Consider the following 21433-nt stretch of genomic DNA (forward strand, 5'->3'; position numbering starts at 1 on the left):
ACCCTGAGCAGACAAGAAGGATAGAATTTAAAGCAACACCATTTTGTCATGGACGGATCTGTTGATCCAATCTGATCACCTGCACATGGCTGAACACCAGCCCCACGGTGGAAGTGGGGCTGTCGGGGTGTCAGCAGTGGTTCACTCTTCTACAGAGACAACCGTCCTACTGGGAAGGAAAACCAGAGAGCAGCCTGAGACACAGGGACCTCGTAAGACCTCAGCTGGAGCTGTGCGCCAAGTTTTGAGCTTCATTCTCCCAGACATGAACAAACGGGCTAGTCCAGAGGAGATCTAGAAAAAAATGACCTGAAAGGAAAGAGGAGAAGGTGTGTAATACAGAGCGGGAATGAGTGAGAGGGGAGCGTCTTAGATATGTCATCAAGCTGCGGAAAAGAGACAAAGGACGGTCGATCTTCCCATCCATCACAGGTGGGATAAAAAATGGATTTAAATTGAAGGAAGGAAAGTTCAGGGTGGAGGTGATATTGAAGCCATGGTATACGACACTGAAGCCATGGACTTCCTTAAGTAAAGACCAGATAACTGTTTATAAGAAATTACACAGGTATTATTGAGCCTTTCTTGGAGCAGAGGAGTGAGCCTATGACTACAGTATTGGATACACATATGCACCCTGGTCAGCTGTTTTCAAAGATGACACTGCGCTGACAGTCCCTGAGGTGGCTTGGAATAGATGCACTCGATATGAAAATGGAAATATTATTTGAAGTATGACATGATGTATTGAAAGGAAACCAAAATGTAATATAAGTAAATGCTACTTGGAAAAGGTCAATACTTGGAACTGCAAGTTAAGAACTGGGGTGGGGACTACGTAATCTTTCTGACTGCATTCATGCAACAGTCTTTAATAATATTATCACAAATCATTTTCTTCCACAGGCCTCTGACGCTGGAGTTATGTGATTACTGAGAAACTGCGTAACTCATTTCTGTCCTCTGGGAGAAAATATATTACAGGGGTGACGGACTTAGCTGTAAAAGCAACAATTTCGACTGACAGCAATTGGGAATAGGGTCCCGCAGACCACTGTGACATGGGCTTTACCTCTCCTTGATCCTGATATTTAAGAACAAATACAAGTCATACCAGCCAAACCAGTAATACCTCCCTGCAGTCACACAAACCAGGCCATTTTCAAAGGGGTGTAAAAGGCCTAGGTTCAGTTTTGCTCATTGATCACTTCTCAGATCAGTCACGTTCCCCTGCATCCTGACAATTCTCCATCCGTGTGCCCCACGCAAGAGGACATTTCCAACCCGCTCCAAATCATGAAGCCAGACAAGCTTCTGGACTGATCCAGCAGGTGTTTAAAAATGTCAGTAAAAAATGAATGTGCCTGAATGACAGAGACACAAGGTTGTTGTTCTACCTGGTAAAAATCAGACGGAGGTTGATAGGCTTGCAGATCCCAGGCCGGGCTGTGTTATTCGAAGGATTCTGCAGATCAAGGACCTTGGACTCACACTAGGTCCTTTGGGCAGGGCGATCTCTGCCAAAGCCTCGGGCACCGAAGCCCATGCTTGCAACATCTGAGGGTTTCTGTGACAGGCTGAAATACGGAACTGCCTGTTTCCCCTCCAGTCCAGCACCCCAAGGATCCATCCTGTAGCCCTACACTCTCATGTCACCCTCCTCTTTACAGCATGTGGCACTGCCTCTGGTCTCTGGTATAGTTACCTGCACACCATTACCTCAAATTGGCACAAAGAAATAATTCCTAGCCTACAAACCCTCTCCACATGAACTGCTGTGAACGTTTGCATTGTGAACCACAGCAGTATTTGCAGCTGAGGTATTTTGAAGCCTGGGACTGCAAAAATCCTGAACCTAGGCGAAGCAAGAAAGTTCTGTTGAGACTGCCAATTGTATCCCACTGCTTTAGATGGGATTTTTAAGGCCATGGGATTTTCAATTCATGTGTTTTGGTGAAAAAGGTAGAATTCTGTTTTTAATCTAGACTTGATGTCAAAATAAACAGTCAGAAATTTCCTGGTAACAAGCTGCTACCATGTGGAGAGCAGAAAAAGCAGTATGGCAGCACAACTTTTGGTACAGCTAATCCACGAGTCATAGAAACATCCTCTTGAAAATACCCAAGATACCAGGCTCCCGAAGGGGCACATTCTGTCAGAAGCTTGCCCTGCTCAGGGCAGCTCACCACCTGTATTGCTTTCCCCTTGACACTTGCTGTGAAGTCCACAGGACAACTTCTCTAAGACATCGGTCAGGCTGCACGCGGCAGCCTGAACACTTGTGTTGGGCTTAGAGAGGCACAGGTGGGAAAAGAAAGCATTTCGTTCTAGGAAAATTGTTTTCATTCAAACCAGAGAACCTTGCAAAAAAAATATGTATCTGGACCTTCCTGTTCTGCTGCAATGGCGTCATTTATGGAGGAAGGAATTGGGAGCCTTAGCACAGCCTTGCGTTTGCAGGCAGGTCCCCCCTCCTGCTGGACACTGAACACCAGCCTTGGCCTCACACCCGGGAAAGAGGCAGAACGACACAGAACAGATGCTGAATTCAAATTACAGATTGATAACACACACCCCCCACCCCAGGCTCTTGCTCTCCAGGTTAGTGATAGGAATAACAGTTTGGCAAGACATGGAAACCACATTTCAGCGCAGCTGCTCACAGAGACTGCCATACAGCTTGTTTTGAGTGCAAGTACATCAGTAGGCAGAGCTGGGCAGTGCTCCCACCTCCATCCAGGACTTCACTCCTCAGGTGCCCACAGCTGAGCCAGGTGGTCTGGTGCTCTCTGATCACCAGGGAGAAACAGAGGCCCCAGCTCCTTCAGCCTGGACATCTGAAAAAGTGTCAGGAGAGTCTGACCACAGAAGTACCTCTTCCTCAGTTGGCTATAAAGGAACCCGAGTGTTTTGTCCCTCTAAAGAAAGGAGAAACTGTCTGTGTGTTGGACTGAGAAGCTTCTGCTCCAGGACTGCTCACCTGTCCATATTGGACCATCACAGAAGAAACAATCCTTGAGGCTTGTGAGAAACCTGCTGTCCCTCAGGACATCCCATGCTTGCTCTCCTGCCTGCTGACTGCTCACGGAGAAGCGTGTGCTTGAGTCCACGCAGAGTAAGAGGAAACTGAAGCCACCTCTCTCACTTCTGCCCTCCCGCTTCTTGCCTGCTGTGGGAGGTTGGTGGCTAATGTCTTCCTCTCCCTGCGGCTTTTAATGGGGCTGGTGGGCATCAAATGCATGCAGCCCTCCTGCACAGCCCCAGGTCAGGCACTGCAGCTGCCAGGAGGAGCCCCCGCTCACACCACCCAAAGACTTGGCCTTTTCCACCAGTGAGCTTTGGGTAGCTCCTGCTTAACCACAAACCAACACTCTGTTCCCTTTGGAGAAACCAGCCCCTCTTGCATCATCTGTACAAAAGGGCTGGATGCCCGTCTCAGATGGTGGAGATAGATAACCTGCTTAAGCAGCACACTTACATCTTAGTGATGAGGCAGAGGTCTGGCTCTGGTGCTAACACCTTCTCACCTGTGTGCTCAGACTGCTTCACCCCCCAGCACCCCAGCCCCAGAGAGGCAAGGGGTGCCTTCAGCACCCCTGGAGACCCAGCTGCTGCAACCACAGGGTAAAATACAGGGAAGGCACAGAGCTGCCTCACAGCAGGGTTCTGCTCCTGTCCCCACTCTTGACGCTCACTTTGAAGCTGCTCTGGTGCTCAGTGGCCCTGCAAGCTCCCCCAGCAGAGAAGCCACCCCAGGAGAACAGTGAGTCCCGAGAGCCACACCAGTCCCTGGAGGGAGGTTCAACAGGGTCATCCCAGGACTGCTGCCGAATGCAGCCAGGGTTAAAGAGGCAGGGGAGGACTGAAGGGGAGGCCAGACCAGGTCAGCTCTCCACCCTCACACCATAGGTCTTCACCTGTCATAGCTTAAACATCCCTCACATTGCTCTAAATCTTGCTGTGCCCACTGCTGAACTGAAACACCGAAGGCTGACGGACCACCCAGGATCTGGAGGATCTGTGTGCCTGTGCCACCTCCCTGTGCAGCTCCCATGGACCAGTGTCTGTGTCCCCACTGTCACCGCTGCGTCAGAGGATGTCTGCAGGGCAGCGATGCTCCTGCCCCAGCAGCTCTCTGTTGCCTGCCCCAAGTGCCCATAATTGACCGGATTAAGGGAGAAAAGTAGGTTTGATTACAGAAGGAACTTCCCTGGTGAATCCTGCACAGCTGCAGGATCGCAAGAAAAACAAAACCTGAGGGAAATCTGCGAGGTAATCCTGGCATTGGCCTGACTCCAGCAGTCATCTTGCACACTTAAATGTATTGAGTCTGTGTCAATACATTTGAGTCTGTGTCTAATTAATGCTATGACACCATGGCAACACGCTTAATATTGTGGGTCTTCAGAATAATATTGCTTAAAAATACAGAGAACTGCAACTTTGCTGTAAGTTGCGGTTGTTGTTCCTCAGACTGTGCTTCTGCGAGAGGGAACCTCTGGAGCTGAAAGCCATTTTCTCAGCATGCAGATAATGAACGTGACATTTCATGATCTCCACTGAAAGAGAAACATCTTTAGATGGGAAACAGGGCTGAGATCAAAATTAGTGTTACAGGAACAGCTTTTGGATCTGGCTTGCTCTTTTCCAAAGTGATATATTTAACGCAATCAACTGAAGATGCTGCCTTCCTACTGCTGGAGCTGAAGCCTAGCAGACAGAGGAGAAAATGAGCCAGATCTGAAGAACTTATAAATAAATTTCTCACCTTGAGACTAAAATGTGGAAGGTGTCAAGGAAGACAACATCATAAATAAAGGAAAAAGATTACAACAAAGGAAAAAAATGTGTCCTATGTTGTAATGATCAGTGATTCAGTTCTACCCCTCAGAAATACTCTGATACGGCAACCGAGGCAGTCACGTGTTACACGAAGAGGCAATTGCCGCTCCCCGTGGAGCAGCGTAAGACACCTTGGGTGTACAGGCTCTATCAGAGGCCAACCTGTAACCTTAGTTGTTGAAGTAAAAGCATTTTTAAGGATTTTAGCTGCACTGCATTTCAAGCCATAAGAAGCTGGAAGATGTCTGCCCTTCAGGCTACATGCCACCTGAACAAAGAGACAATGACAAACCATGAGCCAAAAACATTTGCTACCTGCCCTCCCTGGCAGGCAGAGCCATTTGTGACAGCTGTCTGTCACATCCAAGCCAAACAGTCCTGACGATGCTAATGCCACATTTCTCCATAGGGGTGGGGCACAGGCGTCCCCCTGGGCAGGCACCACCAAGAGCTGGTAAAACACACAGTCTGAGAACCCACAGGGCCTCCACCACCAGAGCAAGGCAAAGGTTATTAGTCAGCACCAGGGCCATTTTCAAAAAACTGGTTCATGGTTTGGCCTGGTTTTGATCCTTCCATAGGTGGTGTGTGCCAGGGAGGATGAAGGTGCATGGCAGTTAAAGCACGAATCCTCTGGGACAAGAGAAAAATGGTAGGAGACTGCAGTAAGGCTCTTGGTGGTGGTGAGGAGGGAATGTCCCATCCCAGCACAGGCAGGGAACAGCCTGAGCACAGCAATTCAAACCAGCCTCCTGGAAATGCCTCCCTCCCACGGGGAGGGGGAACGGGGCTTTCAGGCTCTCTTCCCTCTAACCACAGACAGACACTGCATCCTCCAGCGCTGAAAGCAAAAGCAAATTCCACACCACAGAAACGAACATTGAGATTTGTTGGCTCCAGGGGCTGACACGGGGTCTGGAAACAGACTCGAGTTCCTGAGCTGCTCTTCGCCAGCTGCCTGGGCACATACTCGGCCCTGGCATCTGAGCTTGGGAGCAGGCAGAAGGGAGGGGGGGGGCTCAGCTCCAACAGCATCGCATAAATCAGGGACGGACACACACAGAGCACTGATCAGTGCTAGTGCAGGGACTGCGGGCATTCCTGCTTGGGTATTTCTGATCCTAGTGTCACAAAAGAGCCATTTCCAGAGATCCACATCTTGTCCAGCAAAAAGCCACTCCATTCAGTCCCATCAGCTCCATTCCGTGTCACAGAAATCACTCTTTCAGCTGTAAGTGCAGGGTCCAAGAGCTGCTGCTTTGCACAAGACCCAGTGCACGGCTGGCCCCCTCTGATCAGCCCTACTCCTCAGCACCCTGCTCTTCTCCCCCCATCCTGCTGGAATGCTTAAATACATAAGAACGAGCCTATTCCGGGTCAGCTCACTGGGGGTGATAGGACCCATTGGCTGCAGAGTCTAAGCCTAATTCTAAGTCCACGGAGGTCAACTGGGAGAAAAGCATGAGGCAGAGCCCTGGAGGCTGCAGCAGGGCCTGGGCCAGCCCACCTCTCCGCGCAGCCCACCGGCAGGCAAGGCAGCAGCCTGTGGGCCCAGGAGTGCCAAGATGTGGGCAGCTTCCCATGGGACATCCACGCAAATGATACAATGAGGTCATCCGTGTATCTGAAATGATCTGTGCTTGCTTGCAAACTAGCAGCCTCTCAGCCCAGGAGATAGGGGTGGAGCAGCTCCCAGCCTGAAGAAGGGAGCCTAGAGAACCTGTGCCATAGCGTCACAGTCACAAGGGAGGTGGCAGCCCCTTACTCCCCAGATCAGACTGAAGTAGTCCTCTCTTGGACACACAGAAGGGGTAATACATGGGTGCAAGCCTATAAGGCTGTGATATAAAGAACTTGCTGGGCATCACTGGGTGGAGCTCCGTGATCAAGTTCAACGTACTGGAGTAGAAAACGCAGCTGGAGTTGTAGCATTCAGTTTCCCTGATGCGTGGTGAGGGCAGCAGCCCTCAGCTTCTTTCCCCTTTCATGTGCTGCTTGGGGCTGGTGGCCTTTATCTGTGGGTTCCTGGCCATGGGCATCCAATGTGGCTGGAAGACCTCCTGTCCTGCTCCAGCAGAGAGTCCCACCTCTGAGATGTGGTAGGTCCCACCTCAAAACTGACAAGATCATTAAGCAGAGATCGCTGCAGGAGGCAGGATAGAACAGGGCATCTCCCAGCATATAAGGCAGGCAGCACCCTGCCTGGTGCACATCGGGCACTGGCCACAGCGATCGCAACATGCTGGGAACCGATTTGCACCAGGCCGCCTCCCTGCCGCTCCCAGCACAGCCAGCAAAATACACATCAGTAGAATTTGCCATGGCCCCATCCCCGAGCTGAATTACAGCTCATGATCATGTCTCTGGTCAGCACTGGAAGAAAGCTTTGTCCCTCACTGAAGATCCATATTCAAACTTGGTAAATTGTGCTGGCCAAGGGTAGAATGGAGAAGGAGCAAAGGAGTCCATCAAACCCTTGGGCAATGCAGCTGAGATAGGAGCTGGCAACAGGGTCTCACTGACTCAGGTTCATATCAAGCTTATTTTCCAAAAGGGATCCATAGATAATTTAAACATGATTTAATACCTGAAGTTTTATTCTTCATCCCATAACAGACTGAGGTTCAATTCCAGTCTTCATTCGGTGCCAGTTATCACTGTGATAATCAGTTCACAGCGCAATGAGACGGGTCATAGGCCCTCCTCTAAATCTTGCTATTGAGAGTGATTACTTGTCCTTGGGTAATGAATTAGTCCTATTATATAGCAGCTGGCACAGGAGAAGCAAATCTGCTGCTCAGGCAGCTCATTACATGGGCAGAGCTGGAACTGCTCAGCCATGTGCTACACACAGCCCTCAGCAGGATTTTTTAACTGAATTCTGCAGACAGTACACACATTCCTCTGGGACTGCAAAATGCACTACATTCATCAGTCCAGTTTCTGGCTATTGCTTTTTGAGTTAAGCATTTTCTCACTCCTTGGAAATATAATTCGTCTTCTGTGCAATTTCTGCATGGCACTTTGTCTATCACTGTCAAACTATGTCAATTCTTCATTCTCTGCCACCCCTTGCAAACTCTGTCACTCCAAATCTCAATTTCTCTCCTCTAAACTCCTCCATATGAATCATTCCTTCTCCCCCACTACCAAAAACTTGCCAGCTCTCGATGTTACCTCCTCTGTGCCCAAGCCTCACTTCAGCAGCAACCAAAACTGCTCTTGCCATGCACCAACGTGTCATTGTAGGTCTGGCTTCGTGGCACATGGGTCAAGGATGAGCACATGGGCACGCAGCAACTGCAGAGTTTTGCTTTGGAAACATGAATAAAGTGCTAAATAAGTGAATTAGAAAGGATCAGGAAGACAAAGCAGATGCAGCCAGCCAGTTTCAAAGAACATTCTGAAAGCGCTTATAGATCACCAGAGGAAAAAAAAGCAGAATGACAGAATACACTCAACAGCAATATTATAACCATGATGGCATAAGTATACATGTTAGGTACTGTTGGGAGTACTGGTATTTTCTGTGAGACCAACCATCACAAGCATGCTTGTGAAAACGTAAACTCCTTTCTGTGCAGACTTTTAGAAGAAAAGAAGCAGTCAAGGAGCGAGAAAACTACTGTGCAAAATAAAAAAAATTGATAAGCCAGAAAGCAAGGAGCAGAAACAAAAAGTTAGTCTTCCTCAAGACAAGAGTCAACCACAAAGGCCTGATGCTGCTGCTCATTCCTCAAGCAATTCAAGATAAGGAGACCGAGAAGTGTGTTATAAATATGTGCAAATTATACATAATTTTTTAAGTGAGGCAAAAGCCTGAAGAGCTTCACTAAGTCTCCACTGAACAAGTAACATCACAGCAAACAAATTACACTGGCAGTAAATGCAAAATATTACATATGGAGGTATTAATTGGAATGCTACAGGTATTTTTCATGTCCCAAACAACGTTCACCAGCTCAAAGATCCTTGCTCCTTTCATCTGTCTTCCACAAGAGCCGGTCCTCTGGCAGTCCAGGGAGCTCTTAGGAGAGGGGAGATGCTTTGTTTTAACCCCTTCCATCCTTACCATTCAATGCTGTATTTTTCCTCAGCAGTCTTAGGGCTGCTTGACCATTGTCTGACTGAATGAGTGTCAGAAGGCCAACAGAGGCCTCGAGCAATGCTGCAATGCCAGAAAGTACACTGCAGGTTCAGTAAGAGATCAGATTTAACTCTGACCTAACAGATCTGCCTGTGAAAGTTCAGGAAAATTCGCAGGAGTTTCAGGTAAAAGATAGGGGCAAATATGGGAAGATAAAATGAGCGGCTTGCGACCTTTAATTATGTTGTGATGTGTTTCTGCTCCTTCCTCACTCACACCTTTCTCCCTTTTACCCATTCCTGGACTCACTGAGTGTCCAAAGACTAAGATTCAGTGCTAATGGGACACCCTGACAACTACAGGCTGGGTATCCAGCCCAGAGGGAGCTCCGGCTTTCTCTCGATGTAGTGGGCTAAAGTCTTGCCGTGTTGCCCCTGCTCTGGCAGCTCCACCAGCAATGCTGCCCAGCTCTGGATCTGGTGCTGCAGCAGCAAGCAGCATCGCAGCTGGGCTGGGCAGACCCTCTGCAGCTTTCACACCAGCAGCATGCCTTCCTTGCTTTGGCGCACTCTGTAAGACAGCCACGGAAAACTCACTCACCCACCCACCTTCCTTACAGACTTAGCCTGATCCATCCTATATACAAACATCCCAGGTCTTTGCAAAACTTTTTAATTGCCTTTTGCCGAGTTTTTTTTTCCCCTCCATGGAAAACCAACTGACAGGGCAGAAGAGAGGGCACTGGTCAACAGGGGCCCACAAAGTGATACCAGACAAAACGGCTGATGTTGAAATTACTTTGTTCCTAGCATACACCCTGGGGACTGCAGTGGCAGAGGCACAGAGGGCTGTCACAGGCTGCCACAGAGCTGGGAAAGCTCTGGGAGAGCTGCGCAGTAAACAAGCTTGGTGCTCAGAGCAACAGTGGACGACCACAGTGCTTTTGCTGCCAGCATCACAGTGGGAGTATCTAAGGCTCAAGAACAGTCTGCACTGTCCACACTTACCAACGACAAATGTCGGAAAAGTGCCAGACAGATCTCAAACAACACCAAAGAAAGATTTTTGGCCTTTGGGTCTGTACTCATCTATGAGTTCAAAGATCAGTGACCAAAGTCACCCATTCGCCTAAATTCACCCCAAAGCGGCCCACATTAACAACCGAATACTGAGGAGACTGTTCACAAATGCTAGAAAAGATGTATGTCAAAATACACTGGCCTGTTCTACTGCTAGTTGTGTTCTACAAAATGCAGGGTGGTAGCTCCTGAGTAACCTGTGGCATCCCCCTTCTGGAATTTGCCAGCAAAAAAGCAAACCACAAAAGAATTAGGCCAGGGGTCCTCAAACTTTTTAAACAGGGGGCCGGCGCGCGGATGAAGTGGCAGGCAGTCATCTGCGGCTGCTTGGTTTTCCCCCTCCAACCCCCGGTGGGGGGGTGTCTGTAAATACTGGGGGGCCGGATTGAGGACCCTGGGGGGCCATATCTGGCCCGCAGGCCATAGTTTTGAGGACCCCTGTATTAGGCCAATACAAAAGCTATTTTCATAGCATAATGGGGAAAACTGGGTTACTAGTATGAGCAAAACCCCTTCTCTGCTATTACATACACCTGTAAAAGGCATGCTTCCCAGGAAAGTCACCCCAGTGTGCACAGAGAAAGAATCACGGCAGGCAGAGCATTACCAGTAAGTCTGTAGCGCATGGAGCGTCACCTGCTCTCCCCCTCAACCCAAAGAGGTGTGCTTTCGCTGGTATGGCAGGTATGCAAGGGGCTCCTGCCAGCCCAGTCCTCTCCAGTGCCCAAGCCCCATGTGCACAGGCACAGCCCATCTGTCTGTGCTGCAGATACTGTACAAATCTGTAGAGCTGATAGCCCAGGTCTCCTGCCACATACCAACCCTTCACACGAGGTCCTCTTGATAGGTAATGTTTTACACAGTGGCGTGACAAAAAATTCCAACTACACTAAAACACACTTCGATTTTTCAAGACAAACACTTGTTGAAGCACCCTGTTCTTCAAAAACAGCGGCTGAACAAACTGCCTTGATTTTATGCTGTTCTGGACTCTAAGTGGATCATGCCAATAAAAGGGAGCACGACACATAATTAAATATGGCCAATGATTCTTTGATGTAAACTGATGACAGTGTGCAAAGTACACAGTGGGGACCATCAAGTCCATTATGCTTTTTTCAGATCTCCCCTGGTCCTCCTTTCCCTGTCTGCAAATGTGGGGCTGTGCGTGGTTACTGGAAATGTGCACAGCGGGGAGCAGCCACCGCAGCACAGCCCAGGCGTTCAGGAGGCTTTCAGCAAATCTGCCATGTGTGCACAGTAACCAGGCACATCCCACAAGCGCTGGATTCTGAAAAAGCTGCATAGAACAAGTGTTCCATGGAAGTGTCAGAAATCAAAGACAGAAATACCGGTGCCTTATGTCAAATATTCCAAGACACAAGTTAACAGGGCTGCCTGCTGTGTTCAGCGGGCTGACTCCCCGTGCCCTGCTGGTCGTGTGAACAGGATGAACACATGCAACATGACAAATACCACTCTTGCTGCCCCGAGTTGTAGCATGGCCACAGCGAAAGCGACTGCAACAGTCCCAAAGAGTTCCAAAGACAGATACTATCTGCAATGCTGCAGCACCACATAGTTGCTCCTATTTTTATGGGACTTCCACAAAACAGAACATCCTATCTTTGGGATTGCACTTGGTGTCAGCAGTCAGTGAAACAATGAAAACAAGCCCTGAGTACATACTTAGACATTTTAGATTCTGGTAATGCAGAATCATTACTGATAATAATGTGCTCCATGGGGCATAAGCAACTATGGAAGATAAGGAATCACATAGAATAAAAGAATGGTTTAATCTGATTATTTTAACGATCAGTTAATTCTACTGATTTATTATCATACAGGTAAAAGTGAAAGATTAGAGAAAACCAAAGCCCACCAAATCTGCCACAATCTTCTGGTCTTGTTTTCAGAGCTAAATTTTCCATTTTGGACACCCAAGTGAAGCGGTTTTTTTTTAGAAAATACTGAGCATCTGGCATCTTCTCATTATTCCTACTGTCTCTTTTTAAACTACATTCAGTATAAAGTACCACGTAATACAATCAACACACATTTGCAGCGCAGCGCTCATCATTTAAGGTACATTCTGCATCCAAGTTGGAAAGTGAGACTATTTAGACTACCCCATGCCTACCACTGCAGAAACCACTCCTGTGTTTGTCTACAGGGCACGTGCCCCATTCAAAGCACAGAATGAACAGGGAATTCTTGAGGGAACTAAGTGATCTTTAAGTGAGTCTTTAAATGACCCACGGTTTTCATCTTCACAGTATATCCACCCTTAATGTGCAGGTGCACAGCAACTCATTCAGTCTTTAACATCTACAAGGCAGACACCTGCAGTGAGACCATTTTTATGCTCTCTTTGTAATCCATGGGCAGGAAGAGATCCTTCCAGATTAAGCCTCCCATGACTTTCTTATTTTTTTGGTCTTTTAGCTAAGGATAAAGAAAAATATCTTTTAAAATTCTGTCCTGTGCAATTTCTGCAAGACTACCGATGAGACTGTTCCCACCTGCTGCAGGTGCAGCATCCACAAGCCCAGGTTCTGCAACACCCCTACTCAAGCAGAGGACAAAAAAGCTCACAACAAATGTCACACCCATTAGTAAGACCCTTCCTTTCATGAATTTTGGGTATTTATGGTACTATTCAGTTACAAAATGCGATCCATAATTTCAACAGCCCAAGACAATGATCATCAGATAGGTGACAGACAGCACTCTTGTGAGCAAGGGATTGCGAACTGTGGTATCACATCTCCTTCATGTTCTCATGGGGCTTTAAAATCCCTCAGAAAAGTGATCCTCTGGCAGCAAAACATAATTTCCTCACCCTTTTAATAAGAGAAAATAGATTATTTCATTTTGTTCACATTTCCCTGAAATGCCAGTGGTTGATGACCGTGTCAGTTTCCAGCCTGAAAAGATACAGTTACCGAAAGTCACAGAGAGAAAAAATGCCACTTTGAAACTAAAACACAAAGCAGTTCCACATGATTCTCGTTGTCGCTCCTATCTCACAAATGCCCTGCTTTGGACAAAGGTTTGCTGTTGACTCATGTGAAGCAGACCAGCCTCAGCAGCTGTGAGCACCAAATTTTGAAAACTCTGCCCTTCCCTCCGGAGACAGCACCTGCAGCAGCCTCGTCTGCAGCCTTGTGAATCTCCCCCTTTGCCTTCCTCGGTCTTCCCCACAGGGAGTCATCCCTGCACCGGGAGGATCAGCATTATCCTTCTGTGCCTGGAGGAGATGCCACCCCCTCCTTTGGCCGCAGTTACTGCTCCTCCCCAGCACCATCTCTCAGTGGCAGAATAGCCAGAAGGTGCCACAGGCATCCCTGGGCAGGGCCGGCAGGGGACAGGGGCACCAGTCCCAGCCTGGCAGCTGCTCAGCCAAGTAGCTGGACTGCTCAGCTTGCAGTGTCAGACACTGCACAGGTTCCCGAGCACAGCACCATGCTCTCTCCCTAGCCAAGCCACCTACAGAAGGGTTCAGCACCCACAGCCTTATCACACTGGACTAAGGACCAGATTCCTCTCCCACCACACGAGACTACATATTGGATCGTGACTTCTTCCACAATATCTTTAGAAAAAAGCAGCAAAAATTGTACCCCAAATTGTCACACATCCCCTCAGTCCTTGTTGCTTTCCAGGACTTATGTTGAGCTGATTTTTGAGTGGAGAGATGGAGGAATGAGAAAGTGTGAGGTAACATACTCCAAGGGTGTAGAAGAACCTGCTAAGAAAGCAAAGCACCATTGCTGCGTGCAGGAGGTGCCGACACCACATACAAGTTTCCCAGGCCTCAGGTACTCACAGCCAGGCAGATACTTCCCATACACAACCTTACTCTTCTTTGTACGGTCATCGGGAAAAGCTCTGTTGCAATGGGTATCAACATCTCCGCTCTTTCAAGTGTATCATCGTACACGTTACATAGCTCCCACGACAGCTGCCCGTGCCAGCCCTCTCTGTGGCAGCACACAGCACAGCTGTCACACTGTAGTACTGCCTACAGTAATGCCCATTTCTAGGGCTGGCTGGATATTTTCTGACAAAATGTTTTGGGGTTTTTCCTGGTCAAAATATGCTCCATCACTAATGTGAAGAAAGAGAAACATAAACCATAATTTTTTTCTCTGTAAAAATAAGAGGGTTCATCACAATACTGTTTCACATAAATGTTCAGAAGTTGAATTTTGTTATGAAATGGAATTCTCCCTGCTCATCAGGTGGCAGGTTCTAGTTTCTCCTTGAGCACACTGTCTCCTTGGATCGTATCATCTTATGACAAGACACGGTTTGGCACTGAAATCCTCTACACATTCTCTGCTATTGCAAAATAAATTAAAGGCATTATTATTTCTATGAATTCCTTTCAACACTTTTCTCTGTGACTACCTGGGCATGAAGCAGTTCATGCCATGCCTCCCGCAGCGAAGCATGCTGCAGCCTCCAGGCTCAGCTGTTTGCACATTTCAACATCCACATGGCAGATGCCACACATTGGGTTAGGCGAGGTGATTACCCCCCCGAATATTACACAGCAGTGGAAATAATGTATAAAAAAAAACCTGTCCGATGCCTGCACATGCACCATGCATCAGGGGGAAGCGTGCAACCCTTCCCTTCCAAAGGGCCTCACAGCTCAGGCAAATCAAGCTGTGGAAGTGCAGACAAGATCAGCAGCAGCAGTCAGTCCTATGCTTGTCTCAGATTCCAGAGCCACCTCCATCCATGCTGGAAGCACACACTGTGCTTCACAGAGACTTACATCTGTGGGATGACTGAAGCTATAAAAAGTGCTGACAATTTTCAGTAAATTTGCATATGTTGCTACTGCTGCTGCTTATATAAGTGATTTCTAGCTAACCACAAATACAAAAAAGCAATGCCCAAAATAGATTTTCAAACAAACCGCTTGCAAATGTGACTGAATGACACATCTCCCCACCACTCTGAAAATCAGTCCTCTAGAACAGCAGACACAACAGCCAGCATTTCCCCAGAGGGTCCCGTGCAAAGCAACCCCCAGACTGCATACCCAAGAGGTCCAACACCACCTTGCCCTCCTGATATCTACGCTGCCCTGCACTAGTAAAGGTTGTGACAAAATGGGACACACACAAGACTTGTACTAGGTTGCTCTCAGGTCTAGGGCTGTATAGATCTTTCTACACACATCATCATCCCAAGCATCTCTGGTGCAGGTGGAGCACAGAGGCAGTCAGCCTCTGGATAGGACACATTTGTTGCCTTCAGCTGTTAAGAAACCCCTCACTGTGTCACATACCATGCTCTGTTTGCTCTGTACGTGTGCTCACCATAGCAGTGCTGGCTTGAAGGACTGCTCATCACCTGTGTCTGCATAGATTCTTCTTTGCACCAGGCTGGAAAGGGCAATTGCTTAACCTGGGACAGAGCAGTAACACCACTCTCAGTGATAACACTACCAGGCAACAGCCTGGCACAGAGGGTCCCTGTATGGCTCTCCTCAAGTCGCCAAAAAGTCAGGCAAAAATATAAAAGTATGCATGAGGGAGGAAACGGTCAAAAGATGCAGCTGCTAGTCCCTGACATTCAGGTCTTATGGCTGACACAGCTATAAACCACCAAAGAGGGGGGTGAAGGCTGGAGCTGGTGGTGTATCTGCTCAGTGGGACATGCATCACAAGCAACAACATCACTCCTTCCCCGAGCCCTTGAACATGGAGAAGCGTGTTGCTTGCTCATAGACCAAACTCAGTCAAAGCAAAACCATATGAATTTGGCAGGAGTCTTTCAGATTCCTCTGGTGTCAATGGATTCTCATGTTCAGGAAATACTGGCTAGGGGCTGTTTCTCCATTAACCTACTACCTGTCAGAGCACAACAGTATGAGAAACAGTACTTGGCTTCCCAGCACAAGGAAGGCAAGGACATGCTGGAGAGAGTCTGGCAATGGACCACAACTAAGGGATTGGAGCATCTGTCATACAAGGAAAGGCTGAAGAACTGGTACTGTTTAACATCAAGACAAGAAGAATCAAGAGGGATGTTATCAATATGTATAAAACTGGGGGGGGTGGGGTGTGCGGCAGCAGCAGCAATGGGATAGGATGACAGTAAGAAAAGCAGAGACAGACTATTCTCAGTGGTGTCCAGTGAAAGGATGAGATGCAATGGGCACAAATAAAACCACAGAAAATCCCTTTTAAACACTACAAAAAACTGTGAGGCTAGTAAAACACTGGAATAGGTCGCCCAGAAAGGTTGTAGAGTCTCCATCTTTGGAGATATTCAAAACCTGACCAGCCACGGCCAGGGAAGCTGGACTAGCTGATCTCCAGAGGTGCCTTCCAACTCCAATTCTGTGAACAAGACTGCAGCAGCCTCCCTGCCTGCTGCCAACCAGCCCAGCCCTAGGGAACCCATCCGGAACCCTGTCACAGAGCTAACACCCTCCCTTGCTCACTTTGCTCTCTGCTTTTGATTCATGGTATCACTTTTGCTTTCTGACAACTGTATGTTCTCCAGAGCTCACAGAGACATCTTGTTCCTGGCTTATCCCTACCACACACTCCTCCAGCTCTCATTGTTTCCACCATTGCCATGAGCAGGAATCTCCAGCCATCGCTTTCTTCTAACCCACCACTGTGGGCCTGCGGCAACCACAGGAGCTGGAACCAAAGGGTGCCAAACATCTTTACCTCCCTGTGTCTCTCTCGCTCCACATTCACTACAGTTTTGGTCCTTTCCTTGATCTTCTGTGATGAATGAACTGAACAAACTTTTTTGCTAGCAAGAGAACTCAGGAAGCAAAGGCAGCAATCCCTCAGGAACATCCATCTCTAGCACTGGAGTTCATCTCCCACAAGCTATCTTCATGGCTTTCTTAGAGCTGACCAACTCCACATTTGCCATTAAACCCCATTCTGGTTCACCACCAACCACAGATACCTATTTTTCTCCACCAGAGCCAAGAGCTACCACAAGGTGTGGGTCTGCACGAGGAGGAGTGTTGCAGCACTTTCCAGACTATCAAGCTACCACAAGATCTTTTTTTACCACCTCATACCAGCATACGCTTCATACAGTCCCTCTGATGCCTTCTCCACATCTTGCCTCATCCAGGGCATGCTCTCTCTTCTCTCCGCTTCTTCCTCTCTCCCTTTCTCTTCCTTGGCTGCTCTCTCTTCATTGGCTCTCAACCACTTAACAGAACAAGTCACACATGCAACTTATCTACATCGGCCAACCCACCGCCCCTGAAGCCAGCCCACAGTTGTATATGATCAGTGCTAATTAACCCAGCTTCATTCCAGTACAGAAGAGGACCCTGCCCTGTTCTCAGCTCCCGGATAAGCCAGCTAGAGCCATGTGGCAGCATGCAGAGGACTGGCGCTGGCAGCTCTGCAGCCCGTCTGCCCGTGAAGAGATGCAGATGGAGCAGCACAGTTCCTCCCAGGTCGGAGAGAGCATCAGGAACAGCCATTCCTCCTCTTTTGTCTAGCAGGAACCAGCTCAGTGCAGGCTGGCTGCTAAACTGCTCACGGGTGGAAGAGACTCCCCTCTCACCTGCTGTCCTTTGTGCCTTCCTTGCTTTCCTCTTTCAGCTGAGGACCAAAACTCAGCGCAGACTATAAGAGCACTGTCAGGGGAGATTTCAGCGTTGGTAGATGTGAAGTTGTATGGATAAGAAAATCCAGCCTGCCTGTCTATAGACAGTGCCAGGTTTAAAGACACAAATGCTTTAGAAGGTCGTCTCCTTTTGGTCGCACGCAGCCTCCTGACAGACTTTGCTGAGAGGAGAAAAGGTGTGTGCCATGCAGGGCAAACCCTCCCTGCCCTGGCACACGTCGGGCAATGCTACAAGCCATGTTCATCCACTACTCTGGCAGAAAATGCAGCCAGCTGTCCTTCGGGACAGTGAGGTACAGGGCTCTACAGAGAAGAGCATAGGTACTTGCTGGAGTGAACTAGCATGGGGAAGTAAGGGCATCACAGAAGGCGGGAATAACATCTTCCTCTTTCAACAACTGCCTGTGGTTACGTTCAGCTCAGAACATAATGCGGAACCTTAACGAAAGCTGCAGGGCCAGGGCCAACTGAAGCCAGCCTAAGTGCTGGTTGGTACTAAAAGGAGAATCGTGTTCATGGCCCCATCTGGTGATCATCACCACCCATTGTCATCACCTCCCTGACGCCAGCTCCAGTATCAATGGTTGGACAGGGACTTGGATCAAAGAACAGAGAGGGACAGTATCTCTATCACAGCATCTTTCAGTGAGATCAGGTCCCTAAGCAAGCCAGCTACACGCCTGCACACGAGGGAAAGGCTAGCTGCACAGAGCCCTGAGAGACACACAGATACTTCTTCTCACACATCTACTTCACTCTCATGTATGCTAAGTATCTGTGGTCCCATAAATTTGGCTGATTTCGTTACTTAGCTCTCATTTGACATATTTATTAACTCTAGCTCACAGTCCTTACCAGGCAGAACCTGTGGAGAAAATGAAAACATGCCAGAGTGAACACCACCACTTGGCACTTGCTGTCTGTCTTGCCTTCTTTCTGCAGGTTTGCTCAAGAGAAAGGAGGCTGGGCTGTGTGCACAACTGCCTGCAGCAAAGTTTTCAGCGGTACACAAGCCGAGGGTCGGAAGGGCACACCTGTGGGGCAGCAGGCACTGGTCTGAGCACAGTGGAAGCTGGAACTTGCTCAGACTTAAGTAGGAGAAGAGGAGTTTCCAAGAGGGAGATGATAGGAAAGCAAAGGTATTGCATACACAGAAGTGATTTCCCACTGCCTTTGCTCAGCAGAGTTCCTTCCATCTCATGATACATTCTGCCTCAAACAATTCCTAAATTCCTAGTTAGATGTGTAAATATTTAGCAATTTGTGAAACCACAAACATTGACACATCTCAGTAAACAATCTTGTAAGTGGGAAAACTGACAAACAAAAGGACTCCCACATTCTTAAGCTTATCAGAAAACATCCCAAGTGCTTCAGGGGCACGTGAAAGTCCCAGGCCTCACTCTTGTAGCACTGAGTGTGGAAATTTTGCTTCTACTTCCGTGACTTTCCCAGTAGGAATGAGAAACAGAAGCTCAACAGAAACATCACAGTTTTTTTTAATTCATTTGGACTAGAGGAACCAAAAGGCAATTTTGCCAGCTCTATAGGCAAAACGTCCTTTTGCACAGAATCTTTTGCTCACAGGACATTGCTCTGCATGCATGTGGCAGGTCCCGTTCTGCCACCCTGGATTCCCCAGAGGGTGTGCATGGAAAACCTGGGGTGGGTAGTGCCTGCCTCGCATCTAAGCAAAGCAGGTTCTCTGAGGCCCCTTAGAAACCTGGAGGACAAGCGGAGGCTGACCCAAGGAACACTGTGCTGCTAACCACTTTGGCCTGGTCGCCACAAGGACATTGCTTCAGAACATCTCCATACCCACGTGCTAGGTTAAATTGCAAATGACTACAGGGCATGGTCAGCAAAGGAAGGGCTGATGGGCTCATGGCAGGTTCTTGCTTTGGCGCATGAGGTGTTTCAGTTTTCCCTTTCAGAAATGCAGAGACTGTGAAGGCACTCTTCACGGATGTGTTATTTTACACTCACATTGCGTCCTGTTTGCACAGGAGAGAAAGCAATAAACCAGCTCAGCTGCAAGCAGTCCTGCGGTGGGAATACAGCCGTTCCCTGGCTGTCAGGGCCCTGAAAACAACGGAAGCTAACGGAGCTTCTTGGCATCGCGACGGAAAGCCTCAGAGTCTCGGCGACTGATTCTAACTCTGCTTGGGCTTTCCGGGGCAATGCCCCACATACAGCGGCAAGGTGCCTCCAGCCAGCCGAGGGAACTGTTGCAACAGAAGGGACGTACGGGGATTACTTCATCCGGAAAGCAAAGCCAAGGGACGTTCAGCGAAAGGAAACCAGAGGGAGAGGGACGGGGAGCGGGAGAGGGACGGGGAGCGGGAGCAAGCGAGGAGGGAGAGGATCTTGCCCAGCATCTGGCCCGCACGCACGGCTGACAGGGGCTGCACCGCCTCGCCCACGACTTGTGGTGCCGTTCAGCGGCTGTGAAAGCGCCGGGGCCAGCGGGGCCCGCGGCTGGGGGCGCGCCGGCCCGGCCCCTCGGCGGCTGCGGCGGCGGGAGCGGGAGCGGGGCCGTGCCGCAGCCCCCCGCGGCGCCGGGCACTCAGCGATGCCCGGGCGGGTCCCGGCGGCACCGGCGCCCTGCAGCCCCGCGTGCCCCCCGCGCCGCCCGCACAAGCGGCAGCACCGGCGGCGCAGCCCGGGCCGTGCCCGGCGGGGGGCTGCGGCACGGCCCCCTCCCCTCGCCTCCCCTCCCCGGCCCGGCCGCCCGCCCGGCGCGGCCCCGCTCTTACCTCCAGCAGCTGCACGTAGCTGGCCGGGAACCAGCCGCGCAGCCCGTCCTCCTTCTGCCCTTCCCACCAGCCGCCGTCCGGCACCTGCAGCACCGTGATCAGCTCCCCCGCGGCGAAGCGGAGCCCCTGCCGGTGCCGCTCCCCGGAGAAGGGGTACAGCGTCTGGCAGCGGGAGCCCGACATCCTGCCGGGCCGCGGCCGCGCTCCGCCCGCGCCCGCTCCGCGCCGGGGCTGCGGGAGGCCCCGCGCTGGCCGCGCCCGCGCCCGCCCCGCCGCGCCGCGCGCGCTCCAGGGCCACGGCGGCGCCACGCGCGGGCGGAGCGGGGCAGCCCCGGCGCCGGGAGCCCACGGGCGCGGGCGGGGAGGGGGCGAGGCGGGGGCGGGGCGGGCCGGGGGGGGGGGGGGCAGCCGGGCGCGCAGCCGCTCCGCGTGTGCGGCGCTGGTGTCGGCGGGGCAGCGTGTCCGTGAGTGACGGGGAGGGGGGGACGCCGCGTGTGCGCCGGTGCACGAGAAACGTCCGGGGGGGGGGGGGGGAGTGGGGGAAAGGGGAGGGGGGCCCTGTGGGCCCCGCGTGCGGTAGCGCCCCCAGGTGTGCCCCAGCCGCGCGCGCAGCCGCGCCCCCACCCCCCCCGCGCCCCCCTGCCGGCGCTGCCACAGCCGCCGCGAGGCGCCGAGTGGGCTGCGAGACCCCCGTGGGCTGCGAGACCCCCGTGGGCTGCCCGCCGGCAGCACCGCCCGCGTGGCATGGGCACCCGTGTCTGGGTGCGGGCGGTGGGCACCTCTGCACGCTCCAGGCGCCCTGGGTGTATTTGCGACACGCACCCAAGTGTGTGACATCCATTTTGCCTGAGAGACGTCGTGTGACACACCAAGCATGTACAAAGTGCGCAGGTGTGTGTGACACATCCCCAGGTGTCTGTGTCCGCAACACTCGGCCGAGCGCACGACTTGCTCCACGTGTGCCTGCCTGCCTGCAGCACATGCATGACTTGCACATGCATGAGACGCCTCAGTGCATGTGACACTGCTCTGTG

General features: G+C 50.5%; 1 protein-coding gene across 2 annotated transcripts in view; it reads right to left on the reverse strand.

The window, feature by feature from the left end:
- GAS7 (growth arrest specific 7) overlaps positions 1-20628 on the reverse strand; it is a 98535-nt gene extending 77907 nt beyond the window's left edge. For both annotated transcript variants that reach the window (XM_037409042.1, XM_037409033.1), the window contains exon 1: positions 20400-20628. In XM_037409042.1, coding sequence (XP_037264939.1) covers positions 20400-20582 — 183 coding nt within the window. In that variant the 5' untranslated portion in view covers positions 20583-20628. The remainder of the gene's footprint in view (positions 1-20399) is intronic.
- Positions 20629-21433: the final 805 nt, after the last annotated feature.

This window comes from Falco rusticolus, chromosome 1 (assembly GCF_015220075.1).
Source record: "Falco rusticolus isolate bFalRus1 chromosome 1, bFalRus1.pri, whole genome shotgun sequence".
In the NCBI taxonomy this organism is placed as follows: domain Eukaryota; kingdom Metazoa; phylum Chordata; class Aves; order Falconiformes; family Falconidae; genus Falco; species Falco rusticolus.